Genomic DNA, 17,388 nt, shown 5'->3' with positions numbered 1-17,388 from the left:
AATCAAAAGATATTACAAAAGGTTCCTATGTTTAACAAGATGAGAAACATTCCTAGCAAATACATAAAAAGTCATCCAAAGAGGAAATGACTACAAAAATTAAAAACAAAACCCTAGCAAGACACACTCTGTGTCAACCCATCAAGAATCCCTGAGGACTTCTTGTCTTCCAGACTGGAACCTCCACTGTAGGAGAGATCCAAGTGACCAAAGAGGAAGAGAGGGACAGTTCACAGACAGAGAGCTAATGTTGCAAACGGGGCTTTCCCTTAACATAGAAGTTAAGAATATCATTCTTAACCTCCTCCCATAACTCAAGAAAGTCTTCTGTCTTTGGGTGAAAGTTGATAACAACATCAAAGAAGAGGTCTGACTTGAGAGGTATTAGGAGAGCCATCCCGAGATATGCAGAGATCTGTCGCCTTTGAGTCATAGATCTTCAACAGGCTAAGGGTGAACGCTAGGTTTGAGCCAAAAAAAATTGTTTGAGCAAGAGACGAAAAAAAAAAAAGAGAGAGAGAAAAACTTGATGAGGAATGCAAAGAGATAGAGAAAGGTGAGAGGGAAAGAGAAGAGTATTTAAAAAAGAAATAAAATGAAACGAATGATGACTAGCATTTAATGTTACGTGACGTGAGGAGAGATAATAAAGACAAATGAGGTGACTAGCACAGTTACCTATGGTCGGCGTCCCTTCAACTGCACGCACGTTTATCCATGAATAGTAACGACAGGTTTACCATCCCGAGATAAAAACGTAACAGCTGTTTTGCTTTAAAAGAGGTTCTGAATCAACTTAGACAATGAAACGTTAGTAATAACCGAATCATAATTTCTAAAAGATTTCAATCAGAACTTCTGATATATAAAAAAAATAATCCATTTTCATTTCAGAAGTTACTCATACATAAGAACTTCTCATCTTCTCATTCTGGGCATAAATCCATACTGATGTTCTTCAGAATGAACTTAAACCTATCTTCAGCCAGGGGTTTTGTAAAGATATCAGCCCATTGATGGTCTGTATCAACAAAGTTTAAAGATATAACACCCTTCTGAACATAGTCCCTTATGAAATGATGTTTTATCTCAATATGTTTAGCTTTTGAATGAAGAATAGGGTTCTTAGATAAACATATAGCAGAAGTATTATCACAGAATATAGGAATGTTACTCTCAAATATCTGATAATCTTCTAACTGACTCTTCATCCAGAGCATCTGTGTACTACAACCAGCAGCAGCGACATATTCTGCTTCTGTTGTTGATAGAGCAATAGTTGCTTGCTTCTTGCTATACCAAGAGATCAAATGACTTCCAAGAAATTGGCAACTTCCTGAAGTACTTTTTCTTTCAATTCTGTCTCCAGCATAGTCAGCATCGCAGAATCCTACTAAGTTGTATTCTTTAGATTTTCTGTAAACTAAGCCAACATTAGTAGTACCTTTCAGATACCTTAGAATTCTCTTAACAGCAGTTAAATGAGATTCTCTAGGATTTGATTGGAATCTAGCACACAAACAAACACTGAACAGAATGTCAGGTCTAGAAGCAGTCAAATATAGAAGAGATCCAATCATACCTCTGTATAACTTCTGATCTACCTTCTTACTTACCTCATCCTTACCTAGGATGCATGTTGGATGCATAGGAGTTTTGGCTTCTTTGCAGTCTAGAAGATTAAACTTCTTCAGAAGTTCCTTCACATACTTGGTTTGGTGAACATACGTTCCTTCTGATGTTTGATTTATTTGTATTCCGAGGAAATACTTGAGTTCTCCCATCATGCTCATTTCAAACTCAGCCTGCATAGACTTAGCAAACTCCTTTCCAAGTGTAGCATTAGATGTTCCAAAAATAATATCATCTACATATATTTGACAAATTAAAATATCCCTTTTAAAGGTTTTACAAAAGAGAGTAGTGTCCACTTTTCCTCTAGTGAAACCATTATCCAGAAGGAAAGAACTTAAGCGTTCATACCAAGCTCTGGGAGCCTGTTTCAATCCATACAATGATTTCTTAAGTTTAAAAACATGATTAGGAGACATAGAGTCTTCAAAACCAGGAGGTTGATGGACATAAACTTCTTCATCTATATAACCATTTAAGAAGGCACTCTTGACATCCATCTGATAAAGAGTGATGTTATGTTGAGTGGCAAATGAAATTAATAGACGAATAGATTCTAACCTGGCCACTGGTGCAAAGGTTTCTGTATAATCAATCCCTTCTTGCTGACTATAACCCTGAGCCACCAGTCTGGCTTTGTTCCTTACCACTTCACCTTTCTCACTGAGCTTGTTTCTGAAGACCCATTTTGTACCAATTATATTGAATCCATCGGGTCTAGGAACAAGATCCCAAACATCATTCCTTGTAAACTGATTCAGTTCTTCTTGCATAGCAATTATCCAGTCTGGATCTTCTAGAGCATGATCAACAGAAGTTGGCTCGATCAAAGATACAAGACCTAATTGACAATCTGCATTGTTCTTAAGGAATGCTCTTGTTCTAATTGGATCATCCTTCTTTCCAAGAATGACATCTTCTGAATGACCAGTGATGAGTCTGGATGATCTTCTGACAGATGGTTCTTCAGAAATGCTTAGATCCTCCAGAGAAGCTGATACTTGACCTTCAGATTCTTTGCTTCTGAGAAGCTCTGCTTCTGATGCGTTGCTTCTTGGCTCAACAACTTCTGATATATCAATATCAAAATCTGCAAAATTATCAAACTGCTTTGGTTTTTCAGAACCAAGCTTATCATCAAACCTGATATTGATTGATTCTTCTACAATCAATGTTTCAGTATTGTATACTCTGTAGCCTTTTGAGCGTTCAGAATATCCAAGAAGGAAACATTTTTGTGCTTTGGAATCAAACTTACCAAGATGATCTTTAGTGTTCAGAATAAAGCATACGCATCCAAAAGGATGGAAATATGAAATGTTGGGCTTTCTATTCTTCCACAATTCATAAGGAGTCTTATTTAGAATAGGTCTGATAGAGATTCTATTCTGAATATAGCATGCAGTGTTTATTGCTTCTGCCCAGAAATGCTTAGCCATATTGGTTTCATTGATCATGGTTCTGGCCATTTCTTGCAGAGTCCTATTCTTTCGTTCTACAACCCCATTTTGCTGTGGAGTTCTAGGACAAGAGAAATCATGGGCAATACCATTTTCCTTGAAGAACTCTTCAAAGGATCTGTTCTCAAATTCACCACCATGATCACTTCTAACCTTTATGATTTTACACTCTTTTTCAGATTGAATCTGAATGCAGAAATCAAAGAACACTGAATGAGTCTCATCCTTGTGTTTTAAGAATTTTACCCATGTCCAGCGGCTATAATCATCTACGATGACTAATCCATATTTCTTCCCTCTGACAGATGCTGTTTTGACTGGGCCAAACAGATCAATGTGCAAGAGTTCTAATGGCCTTGAGGTAGAAACAACATTCTTTGACTTGAATGCAGGTTTGGAGAACTTGCCCTTCTGACATGCTTCACAAAGAGCATCTGATTTGAATTTCAGATTAGGGAGTCCTCTGACCAGATTCAGTTTGTTAATCTGAGAAATCTTTCTCAAACTAGCATGACCTAATCTTCTGTGCCAGACCCACTGCTCTTCAGAAACAGACATAAGACAAGTCACCTTCTGACTCATAAGATCTTGCAGATCTGTCTTATAAATGTTGTTCTTCCTCTTGCCTGTAAATAGGATTGAGCCATCCTTCTGATTTACAGCCTTGCAAGACTCTTGATTAAAGATTATATCATAACCATTGTCACTCAATTGACTGATAGATAAGAGGTTATGTGTTAATCCTTCTACAAGAAGTACATTAGAAATGGAAGGAGAGTTACCAGACTTTATAGTTCCAGAGCCAATTATCTTGCCCTTCTGATCTCCTCCAAACTTGACTTCTCCTCCAGACTTAAGCACCAGGTCTTGGAACATAGACCTTCTTCCTGTCATGTGTCGCGAGCATCCAGAGTCCAGGTACCATGACATGTTGTGCTTTGTCCTTTTTGCAGTCAAGGATATCTGCAATAGGAATAATCTTATCCTTAGGTACCCACATTTTCTTAGGTCCTTTCTTGTTAGATTTTCTCAAGTTCTGATTGAACTTGGGTTTCACATTGTAAGCAATAGGAGGAACAACATGATAATTTTTAATGTGAGTTTCATGATATTTCCTAGGTTGTGTCACATGCCTTTTGGTGTGTGTTATGTGAAAACTTTGAGCATGTGAAGTGTGCCTAATATCATGGGAGTGGCCATACTTGAACTGATCATACAATGGCTTGTATGTGATTTTCATTTCATCAACAGGTTCAAGTTTGTATGGGGTTTCACCCTCAAAACCAATGCCTACTCTTTTGTTTCCAGACACAGCATATATCATAGAAGCTAGCTGACTTCTGCCAATACTTCTAGATAAGAACTTCCTGAAACTTAAATCATATTCTTTCAGAATATGGTTTAGACTAGGATTGGATTGTTCTGAATCAGAAGGAGATCCAACATTATTGGATAATTTTAAAAGTTTTTCTTTTAATTCAGAATTTTCCAACTCAAGCTTCTTTGTTTCAGATTCAAATAGCTTTTTCAGCTTTTTGTATTTGAGACTAATCTGAGACTTGAGTTCCAGAAGTTCAGTTAGACCGGAAACTAACTCATCTCTAGTAAGTTCAGAAAATACCTCTTCAGAATCTGATTCTGATGTAGATTCTGATTCGTCATCTTCTGTCGCCGTCAGCGCACAGTTAGCCTGCTCATCTTCAGAGTCTGAATCATCTTCTGACTCATCCCAGGTTGCCATAAGACTTTTCTTCTTATGAAACTTCTTCTTGGGATTTTCCTTCTGAAGATTTGGACATTCATTCTTGTAGTGTCCAGGCTCATTGCATTCATAGCACATGACCTTCTTCTTGTCAAATCTTCTGTCATCGGAAGATTCTCCACGTTCAAATTTCTTTGAACTTCTGAAGCCTCTGAACTTCCTTTGCTTGGTCTTCCAGAGTTGATTTAGCCTTCTGGAGATCAGGGACAGTTCATCTTCTTCTTCAGATTCTGATTCTTCAGGATCTTCTTCTCTAGCCTGAAAAGCGTTAGTGCATTTCTTGATATTGGATTTTAATGCAATAGACTTACCTTTCTTTTGAGGCTCATTTGCGTCCAGCTCTATTTCATGACTCCTCAAGGCACTGATAAGCTCTTCCAGAGAAACTTCATTCAGATTCTTTGCAATCTTGAATGCAGTCACCATAGGACCCCATCTTCTGGGTAAGCTTCTGATGATCTTCTTTACGTGATCAGCCTTGGTGTATCCCTTGTCAAGAACTCTCAATCCAGCAGTAAGAGTTTGAAATCTTGAAAACATCTTTTCAATGTCTTCATCATCCTCCATCTTGAAGGCTTCATACTTCTGGATTAAAGCTAGAGCTTTAGTCTCCTTGACTTGAGCATTTCCTTCATGAGTCATTTTCATGGACTCATATATGTCATAGGCCGTTTCCCTGTTAGATATCTTCTCATACTCAGCATGAGAGATAGCATTCAGCAAAACAGTTCTGCATTTATGATGATTCCTGAAAAGCTTTTTCTGATCATCATCCATTTCTTGCCTTGTTAGCTTTACGCCTCTGGCATTTACAGGATGTTTGTAACCATCCATCAGAAGATCCCATAGATCACCATCTAGACCCAGAAAGTAACTTTCCAGTTTATCTTTCCAGTATTCAAAGTTTTCACCATCAAATACCGGCGGTCTAGTATAACCATTGTTACCGTTGTATTGCTCAGCAGAGCCAGATGTAGATGCAGGTGTAGGTGTAGACTTTTCACTTTCATCAACCATCTTTTACTGAAGTGTTTTTCTCTTCCTGAATCTTTTCTAAACACGGTTAAGTGCTTGCACCTTAGAACCGGCGCTCTGATGCCAATTGAAGGATAGAAAAACACTTAGAAAGGGGGGGTTTGAATAAGTGTAGCTTTAAAAACTTGACAGATAAAAATAAATTGCACAGTTATTTTTATCCTGGTTCGTTGTTAACTAAACTACTCCAGTCCACCCCCGCAGAGATGATTTACCTCAACTGAGGATTTAATCCACTAATCGCACGGATTACAATGGTTTTCCACTTAGTCCGCAACTAAGTCTTCCAGAGTCTTCTGATCACACACTGATCACTCCAGGAACAACTGCTTAGATACCCTCTAAGACTTTTCTAGAGTCTACTGATCAACACGATCACTCTAGTTACAATCTGCTTAGTTCACTCCTAAGACTTCCTAGAGTATTCTGATCAACACGATCACTCTAGTTCCTTACAACTTAATGTAATCAATTCTAAGAGTTTACAAATGCTTCTTAAAAGCGATAATCACAACTGTGATATTTCTCTTAATCGTTTAAGCTTAATCTCACTAAGATATTACAACAGCAATGTAGTGAGCTTTGATGAAGATGAAGATTCTGAGTTTAGATTTGAACAGCGTTTCAGCAAGTTAATTTGAATAATCTTGTTCAGAATTGTTAACCTTGCTTCTCATCAGAACTTCATATTTATAGGCGTTGGAGAAGATGACCGTTGAATGCATTTAATGCTTTGCGTGTTCCGTACAGCATCGCATTTAATGTTATACGCTTTTGTCAACTACCTCGAGCCTTGTTCACGCTGTGTCTACTGACGTAGCCTTTAATAGCTTTTAACGTTCCTTTTGTCAGTCAGCGTAGCTTGCCACTTGTACTTTCTTCTGATCTGATGTTTGTGAATACAACGTTTGAATATCATCAGAGTCAAACAGCTTGGTGCATAGCATCTTCTGATCTTCTGACCTTGAAGTGCTTCTGAGCGTGATACCATCTTCTGAGCTTCAGTGCTTCTGATCTCATGTTCTTCTGATGCTTCCATAGACCCATGTTCTGATTCTGCTTCGACCATCTTCTGATGTCTTGCCAGACCATGTTCTGATGTTGCATGCTGAACCATTTGAGACAAAGCTTCTGAGCGCTGAATTATGCGTACTCTTTATATATATTTCCTGAAAGGGAAATTGCATTGGATTAGAGTACCATATTATCTTAAGCAAAATTCATATTATTGTTATCATCAAAACTAAGATAATTGATCAGAACAAATCTTGTTCTAACAATCTCCATTGTGTATATCTTTTAGGGTATCTTCTAGAGCCTTCAAGTGAATCCGACAACCCATGACACTGCTTGATAATGGGTAAAAACGAATTGAGCTCTATGCTAGATGGATAAAATCGGTTTGAGCCATATGCCAAAACCAAAATAACCAAGAATATAATCGTTGTATAGATAGCCTTACATATATTAACTACAATGACAAGCTTAGTTTAATATAATAACTTTTTATAAAAAAGAAAAAGAAATGAAATAACTTAAAAACTTATAGAGCAATAAAATTAAGAGTGAAGACCCATTTTGGTCCCTCACAAAAATCATACAATCCAAATTAGTTCCTCACAAAAAAAAGGACTCGATTTAATCCCTAACAAAATTTAACCGGGCCATATTAGTCCTTTTGTTTATATTTTTATCAAATCGGTTTTTTCATACTTTTAAACCATGACTGGATTGCCACGTTGGCTTTTATTTTTTATTTTTTATTTTTTAAATACTAAATACAAAATTTTACCGGACCATATTAGTCCTTCTATTAATATTTTTATCAAATCGATTTTTTCATACTTTTAAACCGTGACTGAACTACCACGTTGGCTTTTATTTTTTATTTTTTATTTTTTAAATACTAAATTAATTCGAGACTTTTAAACAATATCTTAAGTCTTTACCACTAGGCCAATATGCATTCACGATAAATAATTTCTAAGATTTTTAATAATATTAAATAATTATGAATTTACAAAAAAAATTATAAAATTTATATCAATGGGATTTCGAACCTCATTGATTTACTAATTTCAAATAATACACCAATTTAAAAATAAAATTTATTAAATATAAAACCTCAATATATTTAATCAATTAAAAATAAATTAAATTATATGTAATTGAAATTAAATAACACACAAATAAATATTTACTTATTTCCAACTAATTAAAATTAAATAATAATTAATTAATTTAATACTAATTCAACTAATTATTAAAATATTTAATCAATTTAAATTAAATAATTAATTAATTTTTAAAATTATTTAGATGATTCAAACTAAACAGAGATCAATTAATTTAATAGTAATTCAATTAAATATTAATTAATTTATTTTTATTTGATTAATTTTATTTAGGATTTATATTTTGTTAATTTTATTTTTAAATTTTTGTATTATTGAAAATTAGTAAATATTTATTTTTTTGTTATTTGAAATAATTAAATATTTATTATGAATTATTAACTTAAGTATTCATTATTAACAATATTATCACTATAAATTGATTTGTCTAATTGTAAAGTGACTATCATTTAATTTGAACGAATTTGAATATGAGACCCCGTTAGATACAAGTTTTATTTTTTATTTTATTTTAAATTCAAAATTATTTAATATTTCTAAAAATTATAAGAATTATTTGTCATGAATGTACATTGAACTAGTGGTAAAGACTTAAGAAATTGATTAAACGTCATAGGTTCAATTTCATATAAAATTTTTTTTTAGCTTTTTTATATTATTAATTCAGAAATGTTTAAAAATGAAATTATAATTAGTATTTAAAAAATGAAAAATAAAAAATAAAAGCAACGTGAAAGACTAATTTAACACAAGGATTAATATGATACGGTTAAATTTTGTAAGGAATTAAATCGAATTTTTTTTATGAGAGACTAATTTGGATTGTGTGATTTTTGTGAGGGACCAAAATGGGTCTTCACTCTAAAATCTATAATATAAGAAAATTAGTGGTTCTGGTTTTTACAAAATTACCCATCCTTACTTCTTTTACACCTATTAAAATTGTTGGTTTTTTTGTCTATCCACACAATTGTCCATTATAATCTTAATATTTTATTCAACTATATTATAATTTATTTTCACCATTCTTTCTCTCTCTTCACTTTTTTAGTTTTCTATCCTAATCTCTCTATACTCCATTTACTCTTTATAAAAAAAAATGCTATTTATGATCCAAAAAATAGTATACGGGAAAAAAATTATTATTGATCTAAATATTTTTGTATACAAAAATTTACTATTCATTAAGATATTTTTGTAAATGATACCTAAACATAAATAATATTTGTATACGGAAAAAATCTATTATTGATCTAAATATTTTTATATACGAAAAATAGAATTTATGATCGGAAAAAAAATTTATTCAAAAATGGTATACAAGGAAAAATTTATTATTGATCTAAATATTTTTTATACTTAAATTTACTATTCACTCAAATATTTTTATAAATGATAACTAAACAAAAATAATATTTGTATATGAAAAAAAATATATTATTGATCTAAATATTTTTATATACGAAAAATGATATTTATGATCTAAAATTTTTTTATTAAAAAATGGTATACGGGAAAAAATCTATTATTGATCTAAATATTTTTATATATGAAAATTTATTATTGATCTAGATATTTTTGTAAACATTACCTAAACATAAACAATATTTGTATACGGGAAAAAATCTATAATTGACCTAAATATTTTTCTATATGAAAAATGGTATTTATGATCCAAAAAAATTTAATTAAAAAATGATATACGGGAAAAAATCTATTATTGATCTAAATATTTTTATATACGAAAATTTACTATTGATCCAGATATTTTTGTAAACGATACTTAAACATAAATAATATTTGTCTACGGGAAAAAGTCTTTTATTGATCTAAATATTTTTCTATATGAAAAATGGTATTTATGATCCAAAAATTTTAATTAAAAAATAGTATACGGAAAAAAAATCTATAATTGATTTAAATATTTTTATATATGAAAATTTACTATTGATCCATATATTTTTGTAAATGATACTGAACATAAATAATATTTAAATACGAGAAAAATCTATTATTGATCTAAATATTTTTATATACGAAAAATGATGTTTATGATCCAAAAAAAATTTATTCAAAAATGGTATACGGGAAAAAATCTATTATTGATCTAAATATTTTTATATATGAAAATTTACTATTGATCTAGATATTTTTGTAAACATTATCTAAACATAAACAATATTTGTATACGGGAAAAAATCTATAATTGACCTAAATATTTTTCTATATGAAAAATGGTATTTATGATCCAAAACAAATTAATTAAAAAACGATATATGGGAAAAAATCTATTATTGATCTAAATATTTTTATATACGAAAATTTACTATTGATCCAGATATTTTTGCAAACGATACTTAAACATAAATAATATTTGTCTACGGGAAAAAGTCTTTTATTGATCTAAATATTTTTCTATATGAAAAATGGTATTTATGATCCAAAAATTTTAATTAAAAAATGGTATACGGAAAAAAATCTATTATTGATTTAAATATTTTTATATACGAAAATTTACTATTGATCCATATATTTTTGTAAATGATACTGAACATAAATAATATTTAAATACGAGAAAAATCTATTATTGATCTAAATATTTTTATATACGAAAAATGATATTTATGATCCAAAAAATTTTTATTCAAAAATGGTATACGGGAAAAAATCTATTATTGATCTAAATATTTTTATATATGAAAATTTACTATAGATCTAGATATTTTTGTAAACATTACCTAAACATAAATAATATTTGTATACGGGAAAAAAAATCTATAATTGACCTAAATATTTTTCTATATGAAAAATGGTATTTATGATCCAAAAAATTTAATTCAAAAATGATATACGGGAAAAAATCTATTATTGATCTGAATATTTTTATATACGAAAAATTTACTATTGATCCAGATATTTTTATAAACGATACTTAAACATAAATAATATTTGTCTACGGGAAAAAGTCTTTTATTGATCTAAATATTTTTCTATATGAAAAATGGTATTTATGATCCAAAAATTTTAATTCAAAAATGGTATACGGGAAATAATTTATTATTGATTGAAATATTTTTATATACGAAAATTTACTATTGATCCATATATTTTTGTAAATGATACTGAACATAAATAATATTTAAATATGGGAAAAATTTATTATTGATCTAAATATTTTTATATACGAAAAATGGTATTTATGATCCAAAAAATTTTTATTCAAAAATGGTATATGGGAAAAAATCTATTATTGATCTAGATATTTTTATATACAAAAATTTACTATTCATCCAGATATTTTTGTAAATGATAACTAAACATAAATAATATTTGAATACGGGAAAAAATATATTCTTTTCTATATATTTTTATATAAGAAAGATGATATTTATGATTCAAGAATGATATAAGGGAAAAAAATTATTATTGATCTAAATATTTTTATATACGAAAAATTTATTATTGATCTAAATATTTTTTTAAAATGTTCTATTTAACATAAATATATTATGTAAATAAATGCGCGTATTAGACCAGAACCCGTGCGTATGCACGGGTTTGTTACTAGTTAAAATAAAAAAAATTTAGAAAAGGAATACAAAGATCGTATACGGAATGAAACGCGCGTTTTACATGAGCGTATAAATAGGAGCCAGACCTAAACCCTAATTTCTGCAGTCCATCTTTTCCTTCACGCTGTGCAGTTCTTCTGTCTTCTCTTCCGGTAATCGTCTCCTTCTCCATCCCCTCTCGAATTTCTCTGTAACTTTCACTGAAATTGAATCTCGTTTTTGTTTCAGATTTTCTATAAGAAAAAATGGGTCGAGTAGATGCCGCTGGTTCCAAGGGGAAGAAGAAGGGATCTACAACCTTCACCATCGACTGCGCTAAGCCTGTAGAGGACAAGATCATGGACATTGCTTCCCTCGAGAAGTTTCTTCAAGAGAGGATTAAGGTTGGTGGTAAGGCCGGTGCCCTGGGTGATGCTGTTACTGTTTCACGCGAGAAGAGCAAGATCACAGTTACTTCTGATAGTACCTTTTCTAAAAGGTTGTTCTCTATTTTTATAACTTGTCTTGTTGATTTTGTTGCCAGTTTATTGTTTCAGTTGATGGGGTGATTTTATCTTTTTAGATAGGAGCTGAATTGTTTGATTTTGGTCTGTTTTTTAAGTTGTTTTTTATGTTTTTTTTTTGCAAATTTTGCATTTTAATAGATTTTACACCGAAAGAATTGTTGTCAAAAAAGTGAATTCATTAGTATTTAGGATCTGGTAATGAAAGGGTATGGTTGGATTGGTGGAATGGAGTGGTAAGTAATTAGGGTTCCTTTGTTATTGTTTAGGAATAATGGATGGAGAGGAATGGAACATGATGGAATTCCTTCCATCCCATTTCATCAATTCCTTTAATTTTCATTTATGCAAACGGAATGGAGTGATTAGTTATGTTCCATTCCGCCAAATTAACAAAAAAATGGAATGGAATGTTTGATCCATTCCGCTCTGTTCCACTCCATTCCATTAGGTTCCATTTTGCTCTGTCCTAGTCCATCATTCCTAACATACCTTAAAGGGAATTATGTTGGTGGTCAGAAATGGTTTTATAACCCCTTTTGGATTGTATGCCAAACACGCCATTAGTAATTGTAACCTTTCAGCATTGTCACAATACAAGTTTGCTCTGACTGTAGCTTTTTTATCATACATTTAATTTTATGTTATCTATTGAATTATTGAATGTGTAATCCACTAGTATTTGATTTTGAGTGATTGAGCAAAAACATTAAATGTCATTGGCATTTTTTCTGGGTTTTTTTGGCTCTGTATTGTAATGATGGATTTGTATATTCTCTCTATTTTCTTATCCCTGCTTCAATTGGCTTTGGGTTGAGGGTAATTGTTCATACTCGGATATGGCATCAATAAAATTGATTGCTGTTTTGCTCTACTTTATCTTCAACTTCTGGAATCAGTGCTTTAGATATGATTTATTTTTGTGACTTGCTTGCAAGTATTTCTAACATCTCATATTATTTCAGGTATCTCAAGTACTTGACCAAAAAGTACTTGAAGAAGCACAATGTCCGGGATTGGCTCCGTGTCATTGCTTCTAACAAAGACAGAAATGTTTATGAATTGCGATACTTTAACATCGCCGAGAATGAAGGCGAAGAAGAAGATTAAGTGTGTTCATCTTTTATTTATTTTAGAACTGTTTTTAAACCCTTTACTTGTGATATCTTCTCTTTTGCTTGAGTATTGTTTGAGACATGTCGTTTTGGTTGCTTAAGTTGTAATTTAACAATTTTGTTTAATTAAGACTTGTGATGCCACTTTTGTTTGATTGGAAATAGAGTTCTCCTATTATACAATCAAGTGCCACCTTTCTTCTGTGGTAACCTTTTACCTTGATGAACAGATTTAATCATTACTTTCTTACCAGCGCCATGGATGGAACCTGACCATTCCATAAATTCATCCTCTTTCACATTTGATCCGCAAAAACAACTTTTTTTTTGCTTTATCCGTTCATTAACGCAGTCTAAGTAAGTTCACATGCCTAAAACATGACGAACTTGAGAGTTTGGATAAATCCTCCCCAGAGACGCATAACAACGTATAACTGATGTCACCATTGAAGGATTTGGAGAAGTTGGTTCACATTTTCCACCTTAGCCTTTTAATTTTTTAAATAAAGAACACGCTTAAACTAGCCATTTATAAATGAGAACTTCAACTTGCTTTACATTAGATGTGTGTTTGGTTCATTTTTTGCCGTACATATGCACGTGAAGCCTTATTATAAAGAATTATATGTTGTAAGTTTTAAGTAGTATATTATGACAATTAAAACATACTCATGTGGTTATGTAATATTGCAATCTCTATACTGGGAATATTTAAATATCGCTGGCATGAAATTTTAATGTTGCATAACATATAGTAACAACTTGTAATGCTATTCCTAAATGGAAGACATTTATATGTTCAGAGCTATATCGGAGCTCAAAATTCCGATGCCTTCTTCAATATGATATTATTCGCAAATAGATTGATTAGGATATTATTCTTCTTATTTATTTTGCAATGGTAAAGGAAATTAATATTAAAATAATCCAAATCAAAGCAAAAGAATCCAGGATTCACGCGAGAACGGATCCATATGCATGGAAAATGTCTTTAGCTGCTAATTTTAAAGCAAGCTCTAGAGACGCGAGAAGAACTTAAGACTAAGGAATGCAAGTCATTCTCCGACAAGAACCAAGAAACGTTTTCGACTCAACAGGCTGAACTCTAACTAGTGGCCTTACGAGATAGCTTGCGAAATCGTACTTCAAGTCGGATGCAATTTTATGCTTTAAAATCAATCATTATTGTTGTACAAGGGGAGCTATTATTTCTACCGTTTGTCTAAAAAAATTAGGTGGGATTTGAACAAAAAGTAAAAAATTTGTAATCGGTTGTGACCGGGTAGTGCGAGTATAAACACTCGGCCTAAAAACTTATGTAACACCACTATGAATAGTAGGAAGACGACTTGGTCAACCTTGCCAAGGCTCTCAAACTGTCTTCGGTGAATCCTTGCAAGGAGCTCTGTACCTTCAAGCCAGTTAAGTCTTTTGACCTCTGTCTGCAACTTGGTCAACCTCGCCAACACTCTCAAACCGTCTTCAATGAATCCTTGCAAGGGGCTCTATACCTTTAAGTCGGTTAAGTCTTCGGACCTCTGTCAAAAACACGGTCAACCTCGTTAAGGCTCTCAAACCGTCTTCGGTGAATATCCTTGCAAGGGGCTATGTACCTTCAAGTCGGTTAAGCCTTCAGACCTCTGTCTGCAACTCGGTCAACCTCGCCAAGGCTCTCAAACTGTCTCCAGTGAATCCTTGCAATGGGCTTTGTTCCTTCAAGTCGGTTAAGTCTTCGGACCGCTATCCGCAACTCGATCAACCTCGCCAAGACTCTCAAACTATCTTCGGTGAATCCTTGCAAGGGAATATGTACCTTCAAGCCGGTTAAGTCTTCGGACCTTTATCCGCAACTCGGCCAACCCCGCCAAGAGGCTTTGTACCTTCAAGTCGGTTAAGTCTTCGGACCTCTGTCCGCAGCTAGATCAACCTCGCCAAGGCTCTCAAATCATCTTCGATAAATCCTTGCAAGGGGCTCTGAACCACAAAACGACTCGGTCAACCTCGTTATGGCTCTTAAACGACCTTACAAGGGGCTCTGCACCCAATAACAAAAAAGTCCAAGCGCACTCTTAAGCCTCTGGCATAATCGGCTTCGGCCAGGCTAAGTAAACTTAAACCTCTGGCCTAACCGAGTCCAAGTGCACCTGAAGTCTCTGAAATGAAGTAAAAACTCTGAGCACTCTCAAGAATAGAACAAATAGAGATGAAAGATAAAATGGATATCCAAATAGAGATGAAAACCAAGTAAGCTACCCGGTCAAGAAATCGGGTAGGCTAGAAGTTAACTCGAAAGCACAAAAACATTAAATATTTGCTATAACAGCAAATAGAAAATGCCTGGGGCTTACATAACACGAGCTTTCACCCAGTTTCATAACCGGGGAGCTATATAAGTCGTCATAATGAATCAATAAAAGGAACGAAAGTTCTTTATTTATGATTAGCGATAATGATAAAATACAAAAGCAAGAATAAAAAACTATTCTTCTTATTTGTGGAGTCAATGATCTTCAGATATGAGGTATTAAAGCCAAACTTCACCAGCCTTGGAATACGAATCAGACTCCCCAAAAACATCATTTTTACTAAGGGGCTTCAATTTAGTCTCTGTGACTTTACTCTTCTGAGTATTGGAAGTATTCTTCACATTCTGGGAAATTCGACCTTGAAAGCTCGACCCATTGACAGTCTCTCCAACATTTTCTTTTACCTTTCTCGAATTGCATGGTCTTTAGACTTCAAAGGGTTGTTTATCTTCAGTCTTATCCATTGTTAAAAGGAGAAAAGGATCTTAAAATTCAAAAAAGTTCTTTAGCCACACCTAATATAGGGAATTTGGGAAAGGCACAAACATGAAAAAAATCGGCAAAAACAAAAGCTGTACAAATCTAAAGTAAAAAGAGTAAAGCGAAAATGAAAAACGATTATAAAAGCCATAAAGGGCAGTTCAAAAGATAAAGCCCGTAGGAAAAAGCCATTGGCATACGCCTTAAGGTGTTTGCCCGCACCTATTAATACTCCTCGTTTAAAAGAGTCGATTACTAAAATGACACTCCCCGTTTGAGGGTCGAGTACCATGAATCAGCGCTCCCCAAACAAGGGTTGAGACCAAAACCAAATGAGTAACTCCCATAGAGATACTCTCAGGCTCAATAAAAATCCTTGACAAGCTCGCTTGAGGTTCATTAGCCTAGAACTATGGACAAGAGGGCTCATTAGCCGGTAAAAGTTAAAACCGCAGACCTTTCATCTTCTCCTAATACATGTAATGGCTATAAATATCTGAGACCTTTATGACCAAGCATATCTTCTCGTTAACGAGGATCCATACTCGGGGGGCTTGTTCCATACTCGGGATATTTATGAAGACGCGACCTATAGTGTGGAATATGCATATAGCCGAGCACTATGCCCTACCCAAAAAACATGTCATTCAGCCGAGAACTGCATATAGGTAGAAATCAGGTACTTAACCGGAGGCCGAATTATGAGCTGTTACTAGAGAATCTAGAGGTCGGAAGCCGGGATGAAAGCCCATTGATGGAGTTAATTACGCATAATGAATGAGGACGTTACATGCCATTATGGGCGGTTACAAATGTTATTGTACTTATGGACAGTTATGGACGTTACAAGCGCGTTGATGACTATTAGACCAAGGACTTGCCCATATAAAGAGTCCTTGAAGAATGGAAAAGGGGACCTGATCCATCACTTGATAGAGACTTACAAAAGGGCTCTCAACAGAGGGATAAGCAAGACACTTCTCTTGGAACAAAGTGCATTGCTCCCTGCTTTCAAATCCCAAAGTCAGTCACAATAACATCTAGTTCCAAGCTTTCCTCACTTCCGAGGACAAGCTCCAACATAACCAGTTTTTTACACAAGAGCAATATACAATGATAAGATCTAATGGGACATTATGACCCTTAAAGATCCTAAAATGTAAGAAATGTGTAACATCTGTAGCATGTCTAGTAGACATTTCATGAGGAATCTCAAAAGAGACCAATTATCTAAAACAAATATACAAATCACACCACATATTACAATCACCAACGTCTTCACCTTATCAATTAGGAAGAGCTACTTCAAACAAATTGTAAGGAGTCTCTAGGGAAATTCATAACCTTGTCTTGCTGACTATGGCTTAGAGCGCAAGTGTTCTAAATCT

General features: G+C 33.3%; 1 protein-coding gene across 1 annotated transcript; it reads left to right on the top strand.

Moving 5' to 3' along the window:
- The first annotated feature begins 11,610 nt into the window (after positions 1 to 11,610).
- Positions 11,611 to 13,376, top strand: LOC131616040 (large ribosomal subunit protein eL22z-like). Its single transcript, XM_058887268.1, has 3 exons — positions 11,611 to 11,748; positions 11,825 to 12,074; positions 13,065 to 13,376. The coding sequence occupies exons 2-3, from the start codon at positions 11,842 to 11,844 to the stop codon at positions 13,207 to 13,209; spliced, it is 378 nt and encodes a 125-aa protein (XP_058743251.1). The 5' UTR covers positions 11,611 to 11,748; positions 11,825 to 11,841; the 3' UTR covers positions 13,210 to 13,376.
- The last annotated feature ends 4,012 nt before the right edge of the window (positions 13,377 to 17,388 follow it).

This window comes from Vicia villosa, linkage group LG1 (genome assembly GCF_029867415.1).
Source record: "Vicia villosa cultivar HV-30 ecotype Madison, WI linkage group LG1, Vvil1.0, whole genome shotgun sequence".
Lineage (NCBI taxonomy): Eukaryota > Viridiplantae > Streptophyta > Magnoliopsida > Fabales > Fabaceae > Vicia > Vicia villosa.
This window is presented reverse-complemented; position numbering and strand designations above follow the sequence as displayed.

Excerpts from the sequence above, each read along its gene's own strand:
- LOC131616040 (XM_058887268.1), top strand. The coding sequence starts at position 11,842 with ATGGGTCGAGTAGATGCCGCTGGTTCCAAGGGGAAGAAGAAGGGATCT. Across the intron at positions 12,075-13,064 it reads GATAGTACCTTTTCTAAAAG|GTATCTCAAGTACTTGACCA; the intron begins GTTGTTCTCTAT and ends ATATTATTTCAG.